General features: G+C 39.5%; 1 protein-coding gene across 1 annotated transcript; it reads left to right on the top strand.

The window, feature by feature from the left end:
- The first annotated feature begins 644 nt into the window (after positions 1-644).
- Positions 645-7,049, top strand: LOC149288219 (beta-galactoside alpha-2,6-sialyltransferase 1-like). Its single transcript, XM_089491975.1, has 5 exons — positions 645-1,224; positions 2,545-2,642; positions 5,614-5,715; positions 6,370-6,544; positions 6,799-7,049. The coding sequence occupies exons 1-5, from the start codon at positions 645-647 to the stop codon at positions 7,047-7,049; spliced, it is 1,206 nt and encodes a 401-aa protein (XP_089348101.1).
- The last annotated feature ends 1,716 nt before the right edge of the window (positions 7,050-8,765 follow it).

The following is an 8,765-nucleotide window of genomic DNA, read 5'->3' as shown; positions in this document are numbered from 1 at the left end:
GAACCTCCTACATATTTTCTGTAAAACATGGTTAAATGTGTATAAACTAGATAAAAGGAGGCAGTTGAATGCCAGGCCATATAACATTTTACAAGATTGAAAATAAAAGTAAAATGTATTGTTTGTTAAAAAGTCTTTAGGACAATTTTTCAAATGTTGGAGGCTCGGGTCCACTTTAATCGAGAAAATCACATTTTTGAAAATGTTTAATTGAAAATAGCTTTGTTTCTTTTTTGTCAGTAGATTAATTAAGGAAAATTCTTAATTTCTGAATACTAATAAGATTACTACTGCTATTAATGATTATAATAATAATAATTGTAATACAATTACAACTACTAACTGCTTTTTCTGTTGGACAGTTCATATCATTAAAGCGTTTATATCCACTTTTATATTCAGTTTTTGTTAAGGTAACTAGTTTGGCTAAATTAGGAACACAACTGGCCCCAGATGCAATATAGTAACTTCATAATATGCTTTATATCTCTTTACTTATCCTTTATTTTGCAGGGTAATGTATCTTATGTTTTATCCATCCATCTCTCTCTTATATATGAATCATGGCACGTTTCAGCTGTACAAAATGTATAGTCATCTCTCTTTTACTTTGCACATCCTATTTCTTATTCTTGGACGTGCCTATGAAATACAAACCCATGGAGACTGCTGTACACAACCGGATTAAAAATACCATAGATACAGGATCACATATTCAGAGATGGAGCTGGATATCAACACAGAACTCAAAAGAAACATTGGACACTAAAGTGATAAATAACTATACACAGAGAAGAGAAAGGGATGTGGTGGGCAATGTGAAGCCTCAACAAAGGGAACCTTGGAAAATATTGGGCTGGAAAAAAACATTTATGCAGAGAAATTTGAGAGAAAAGGTTCATGTTTGGAACGAAAATATGTCATCCAAGGACTTGAATCCTAGATTGCAAAAAGTGAGGAGAGGTTATCAGATAATGAACAAATATAATGTCACATTTCAAGGAAAACTTGGGCAGAGGCTTAGGCCAACTGAAATTCTTTGTAATCTAAGAAACAGGGTGAACATGAGTACTATTAGAAAAACTGACTTGCCTAGAAGTGATTATTTCTGGACCGACTATCTCCCTATTGACACCCTGCAGGAAAAGGTTGGAAAACTAGGACGCTGTGCTGCTGTGTCTTCAGCAGGCTCCATAAAGTCCTCAGGACTTGGACCTGAGATCGGTAGGTGGAATAACTGTGTTGCCTACACTTTGTATTGCATACCCAAAAATTGCTATTATAATTTTTTAATTAAATGTTATTCAAAACTGTTTCATTTCTAAGTCCTTGACAGTCAGTCCCTGAGTACAATCTGCATTCTGAGACCCAACTCTTCATTCAAAGGGTTTTGTAAGTTCAGCAAAGTGTTATTCTTTAGAGCCAATGGGCATTTGATGACATATGACTCTGCAAACAGAAAGAATAATCGTACTTGATAGCTAAAAGATAACGGTTAGAAACAAATATCAAATGAGGTAGCAAAGTGAACGTAGAAGTAACTGGACTTTGGACACATTCCATTTGCGGTGTGGAACCTGGTGAGTTCAATGTTAAGTCTATATTGAGTTCCAAGCAAGATTAGTTTAAAAGTAAAAGTGACAAAATTTAAAATGTTTACAGGTTCATTATTCAGCTTGCCAATTAGTGAATTTGATTGACTGTCACTGATGACTGTAGCCACTGTTAGTTTTGAGGCTTTCTCTGGTTTCTTTCCAACCTAAGAATTTACCTAAGAATCTACATTACACTAGTCTTACACCGTGTGATGCTGGCGTTATTCAGGGTGACCACATGCCCCATCTTTTCTTCCTTAGGAGAAGCTTTTCTCCTTTCAACTAAAAACAGCAATAAGCTAAATAAGGTGCGCTAATATATATATACACACTAACATATAGTATAATCAGAATGGAAAATACGTAATATGTACTTAATGCTGATCAAGGAACTTAGAAAGCAAAAAAAACAAAACAATATATATATATAGTGTAGTATATCCAATCAAAATGAATGTATATCCACAATAGACCAATAGAGTATTCACTCACATTTTCTAGAGCAGTATACTGCTCTCTAGCTGTGCATGCTTCAAACACCTGTGGTAAAACACGGTCCTTGTCACATGGGTGTAGCTTCTCCAAGCAACCAATGATATCCTCATGGAACAAACAAGTTGGAGAGTAGGCAGTGTATCAATAAAATCTAAAAATTTAATAACAAATGAGTAAAAATATCTTACATTTAAATAAGGTACAATCAGTCCTCAGTATGATACAGTGGTGTCCTGTCTCTATAACAGAGATGCCAAGACTGCCAACTGGACTGGCAAACTAAATGTCCCAAAAAATCTGCCCCAGACTCCTCACTCAATGGGTTTCACCCACACTGACAGTAGTGTAGGCCTTCCTCAAGTTGTGTTACATGTTTGTGATCATCCAGAAGATAATATCTACATAAACTACAGACACAATACTGCACATAATTTTTTTCCTCCTCATTCTACAGACTCACATGATGCTGTTTTAAGGTTCAACGCAGCTCCAACATCAGGATTTGAGGCTGATGTGGGATCAAAAACTACCTTACGTTTGCTAAACTCCCAGGTAACATTACATTATACTTGCCAACATGGCCAGAAGGCTCCAGCCCACCTGCTCCACGGCTCTGCAAGAGGCGCTGGCTAGGAAGTTTAATATATCTCCTCCCACCAGCTCTCTCTCCATGGGAATATGCAGGCAGCCAGACACCAGTGTCCACCACCCTACCAGATATCTCCAGATGCACACCGTGACTGAGCACTGAGACAGGGGTCTGTATGAACAGACCGCGCACCCCCCACAGGACTTCAGGAAGATAAGATATGGGGGAGAAAGTGGAGATACAGATAGTATAGAATAGATAGTAAGAACATTGAGCGCTAAAGAGAAGTATATAGGGAGAGATGATAAGGAGAAGAGATAAAGAGGAGAGATATATAGAAGGGAAAGATAATGAGAAAAAGGAGAGATGTGTTGAAAGGAGAGATATAGTAAGAAGGAAGATAATGAAAAAAGAGAGATGAGGAAAAGGGGGAGAGATAATGAGAAAGAAGAAAGATAAAGAGGAGAGGAGAAGAAAGAGAGAGAGAGAAGAGATCAAAGGATTAGAGAGAAGGAAAAAGATAAATAGAAGGAGCAGGGAAAAATGGGCATAATGAGAAAAGAGAGTTGGACAGAAGAGACAGAAATTATGAAAAAGACGAGAGTCTATTTGTGTTTGGAAAGTGTTTGTATGTTTGTGCAAGAAAGTGTATGGATGAAATCTGAGTGCTGAGCAAGTCCTATGGATGCAATCTGGGTGCTTTGCAAGTCATATGAGTGCAATATGCATACTGGGAAAGCCCTATGTGCAATCTGGGTGCCAGGGCCGACCTTTGAGGTTTGTGCAACCTGAGATCAATGCCTGCAATTTAGGGTTTCTATGCATTATTTAATTTTCATGTGTTACGTATTTACTCTATACCTGCAAAAACAGGGTTTATATGTCTTATTGAGTTTATCTATACCTGCAATACTGTGTTCCCTTGTGTAGTTTATTTGATCTATAACCAAACTACATGGGAGAGGAAGAGAAAGGTGTGGCACAGATGATGGGAAGAGCACCACAGCGTAAGTGAAGGGCAGTAACGGAGCCTGTCTGTGCGATGCAGACCCCCACCGGCTGACAGAGAGGATGATCCTCTGCAGGAGACCTCGATTCTCTGTCAGCCGGTGGGGGTCTGCATCGCACAGACAGCCTCCGTTACTCACCTTCACTTACGCTGAGGCTTCTATGAAGCTGCAGTGAAAGTGCCTGTCAGCAACGGAGCCGGGTAGAGAGTCAGAGCGATGTATGGGAGGGGGAGGAGTCAGAGGGGTGTATGGGAGGGGGGAAAGAGACGGAAGTGGGAGACCGGCCGACATTGAGGGGAATCCAGGTCCCCTGCAGCGTTGCGGGGATCTGGATTTTAGTGTTATAATCCGATCTCTGTTTGAGGTCGGATTATATAAGGAGAGGAGTTTTTCAGAGCATTTGCTCTGAAGAAAACCTCTTTTTATAATCGATAAAAATCGATTCGAATAATCGATAATGAAAATCGTTGACAACGATTTTCATTATCGATTAGTTGTTTCAGCCCTAATACCGTATTGGCTCGAATATAGGCCGCACTTTTTTCCCCCACTTTAAGTCTTTAAAGTGGGGGTGCGGCCTATATTCGGGGTCTAGCGTCCGACAGGCAGCGGGGTTAGGATACAAATCCCCTGCAGCGGTGCAGGGGACCTGCATCCTACTCCCCGATACGCTTAGACAGCCTCCCCTGCCAGCACTTTCCACGGGGGGGTGCCGGCACGGGATGTTGTCTAAGCGCATCGTGCGGATGGTCACCGGCTGCGGAGGTTGTTTACCCGCATCGCCGCAGCCGGTGACCGTCCGCACGATGCGTTTTACCTCTGCCCCCAAGACTTACCAGAGGAGACTCCCGGGTGTCTTGCGGGGCCGGCGGGGGACATCTACGCAATACGCGTATACAACTTCCGGTGCGGGCACATCAGCTGAGTGCCGGCACCGGAAGTTGTATACGCGTATTGCATAGATGTCCCCCGCCGGCCCCGCAAGACACCCGGGAGTCTCCTCTGGTAAGTCGGGGGGGGGAGACAGAGTGGCAGCATATCTCGGGGGGGGGGGCAGTGGCAGCATATCTCAGGGGGGGACAGTGGCAGCATATCTCGGGAGGGGACAGTGGCAGCATATCTCGGGGGGGACAGAGTGCCAGCATATCTCTGGGGGGGGAGACAGAGTGGCAGCATGTCTATTAAAAAAAGGGTGCGGCCTATATCCGAGCCAATACGGTATATATATAAAGTCCAAAATTAACAATTGCACTCCAATCACCACTTTTTCTGCCCGGTGCCAAGTAGCTGCAACAGCAAATCATATAATATCCAAAAATAGTTACCGGCACTCCAGGGACTTCTTTAAATAATCACTCGAGAAACTCCAGTTTTCCAATCAACGTTTCAGTCTGTTTATTAGACTTTCATCAGGATGTCCTGATGAAAGTCTAATAAACAAACTGAAACGTTGATTGGAAAACTGGAGTTTCTCGAGTGATTATTTAAAGAAGTCCCTGGAGTGCCGGTAACTATTTTTGGATATTATATATATATATATATATATATACACCATAGATATATATATATACCGGTATATGAGTTGTTTGGCGCATTAATCATGTAATTTACACTGAATGAGTGTTAACTGTGAATACAACATTCTGTGTCCAATGCATGTGACAGTATGTATGACATCATGTCAGCCACTGTTTAAAAGTAAGCCCATTTATGGATTTATTACTGTATTGTTCACATGCAAATAACTCAAAAACATGCCAGTGCTTGTAGGTATGCTTCATTTAAAACATTGAACAGTATATCTGTAGATTAATAATTTGGGGTTTTGTTAATAGTCTTTCACCTAAATGGATAAAGCCCAATAAATGTGTTGGCATATCTTTATTGTGTGGCACTATTTATAACTATTTTTTATTGCTTTCAGCTGGTTTCTCGACCTGAACTTATGTTCCTGGAAGATCCTATGTATAAAACTGGGATACTAATCATGTGGGACCCTGTACCATATAAAGTAGATCTTCCGCAGGTAAACAAACAGAGTCTGTTTGAAGGGATCGATCCAAAGATTGGTGTGGTTCATTTCATTTTTAGTTTCCCGACTAGGCTAATATTTGATTGTGTAAAATAAATGCAAACAAATAAGAAAGGCAGATCTGGAACACTATGCTGTCCTGAGAAATGTCCCCTGCATCATTTCTGAATCTCAAAAAAGACTCCCTTCTAATACTGTAAATGCTATAAAATGCCATTGAACAAAAATTCTTACCAGCCTATTTTTTTCTCAAGGAGAATCCTTATTCTATTATCCAGATCCCCAGAATTTGGGACAACACAGTCCAACACAGTCCTTAGGATCTATCTACATACTGTATATTGTTGGAAATCCTTGATAGGATACAAACACATCATAGCTTGACCAAAACAGAACCTTACATACCAGAAGCAATAACTTTTGTAACCAGATGTAACCAGATCAAAGCACAATTATAACTACAAACTACACATCTAACAAACTAAATTGTGCTTACAAAGCTCTTACAACCATAACAACAGCAGTAAAATCTTTAATGTTTTTTGCAAATACAACTCAACCACTGAAGAACATAAATATTAGGTACAACTGGTATACCTTTAGAAACATTGGACCATATCATGATGAATGTCTTTGCTTGTTTTATAGTGGGTCAGGAAGCCAGACTATGAGTTCTATAAACATTATATTAAATATCGAAAAGAGAATCCTGATCAACCCTTTTACATCCTGAACCCTCTCAGTACCTGGCAGCTCTGGGACATCATTCAGGAGAATGCACCTGAGAAAATCCATCCCGACCCTCCATCATCAGGTTTGCTGGGTGCGTATTCGATTAATAGATACATATGTGCTGCATGATAAGACAAAAGTAATTTCTCTCACAATAAGTTGATCCAATAGTATACTTGTGACTACTACTGTGTATATATATTAAAAAAGATGCCTTGTTGAAACTCTCATTAAAGAAGGTGTTCTTAGGTCTTATGACACAAGACAAACTCAACCCTATGGCTCTACCCTCCAATTTATACCATAATATAAAAAAAATAGTGACAATTTTGTTTCTCATCACAGGAATCTTATTGCTTATGAATCTCTGTGACCAGGTCAATGTGTATGAGTTCCTTCCATCGAAACGACGTAGTGACCTATGTTATTACTACCAGAAATTTTATGATCAAGCATGCACAATGGGGGGGTACCATCCACTCATGTATGAGAAAAACCTAGTAAAGAAGATCAACCAAGGCGGTGATAGAAACATTTACTACAATGGAAAGGTCACACTGCCTGGACTCAAGAAGCTGCAGTGCGAGACAGATTGATAAAGTATGTAGAAAAAACAGGAATGTAAAGGATGAAGGAGACTTGAGGAATATGAAGGGTTATGTAGGTTTAATAATTTGTAAGCAGCTGCTATTTTGAAGCAGAATTCCTGTGTATAAGATATGTTTTGAAAAGCTTTTTAAAGCGTTTCATTTATATTATAAGATGAAGAACTTTTGGCAAAATGTTATTTACAAATGAATACCTTGTTGGGCAGTATCTTACCACAGGAGTAACTGGCATTTATTACCAGCCCTGGAAATAATTGAATACTAGCCCTGTGTGTGTGTATGTGTATGTTGTAAGAGTGTGTGTGTGTGTGTATGTTGTAAAAGTGTGTTTATGCAAGTGTAAAGTGCGTATTTGTATATGTATCTATGTTTATGGTGCTCGAGTGGCTGTATGGTACTGTACATATGAATGTATGATGTATGTGTGGTAGTGAAGAGCTGCCCCTGAGCATAATCATACCCCAAACCTCGTAATTGATTCCAATACTCAACCATAATCATTATCCCTCAACCACCATATTTATACCCCCACCATCATATTCCTCCCCATCATAATTTCCATTATCACCCCATATTGCACCACAATCACCACCTCCCTCATGCTCTCGAACATCATCTCTATACCCATCCTTTATTTCCCCAATCATCCTAATAGCCTTCTCTAAGTATGCCCCCATTTATACAGTTTTCAACAATAATTTTCATTAATTCATGTAATCTAACACAAGGGCATAACTTGAAACCACAGGCCCGATCTGAAAATTGCCCCAGGGCCCCGACTTCACAAGTTCCCAAACAGTTGTGAGTGCCACCTTTGCCCCAAAACAACTTATCAGTGCCATCTTAGCCCCCAAACAGCATGTCTGTGCCTTCTCTGCCCCAAACAGCTTGTCAGTGCCATGAAACAGCCTGCATGTGCCACCTTTGCCCCCAAACAGCCTGTCTATGTGCAATGGGAGTAATAATACGTGTGACCACTACCCCTGCAGCCACCTCAGCCACCTGTATAATTATGATCAGCCTCAAGACCAGCTCCAGGGGAGAAAGCCTACTGGGAAATCTCCTGTTATCACAGTAGTTTAGTCCGGATCTGAGAGTACCATAGCCTCATAATAAATTTAATGTGAAAAAAGGTATTTTATTGTGACAATAGGCTTGATTTAATGCCATTTAAAAAGTAGATCACATAATCCCTTTTAACTGCCAGTGCATAAATTCACATTTACTGCTCAGATGCATTGAAATGTTTATTAGGTGTGGCTCTTAATAAATGAAAAGTGAGGTGGTAAAATAATGGCCCTTAATTGTGTAAATGCTTGCAGAAATACTGAAGGTGGAAAAATTATGTCTTCATTAGAACTGTCAACTGGTCTTTCACTTGGGATTTTTACCTATATTGTACATACTGGCTGAACTGAATATATATATATTTTTAAATAATAAATAATAAAAAAATGTTATCTTGAAATATTATGTATCCTCTCCCTTATGGGCAGTTTGCAGCATTCCAAAAACAATAATGTAAATGTTTACTGGGAATTTGTATTCTTTTTCTACTGTATTCAAACCACACAATTAATGTTTTTCTCCCACAAATGCTGTAATTTATCTACAAATTGCTAATTCCAACACCCAATAAAATATTTCTTTTTTGTAATGTTACTTTCTTCCCATGCATGGGATAAGCATAAAGCTATTTTTAAT

Source organism: Sceloporus occidentalis, unplaced genomic scaffold (assembly GCF_023333645.1).
Source record: "Sceloporus occidentalis isolate IW3139 unplaced genomic scaffold, rSceOcc1.0.p SCAF_53, whole genome shotgun sequence".
Classification (NCBI taxonomy): domain Eukaryota; kingdom Metazoa; phylum Chordata; class Lepidosauria; order Squamata; family Phrynosomatidae; genus Sceloporus; species Sceloporus occidentalis.
The sequence above is the reverse complement of the archived record's forward strand: the minus strand, read 5'-3'. Positions and strand labels throughout refer to the sequence as shown.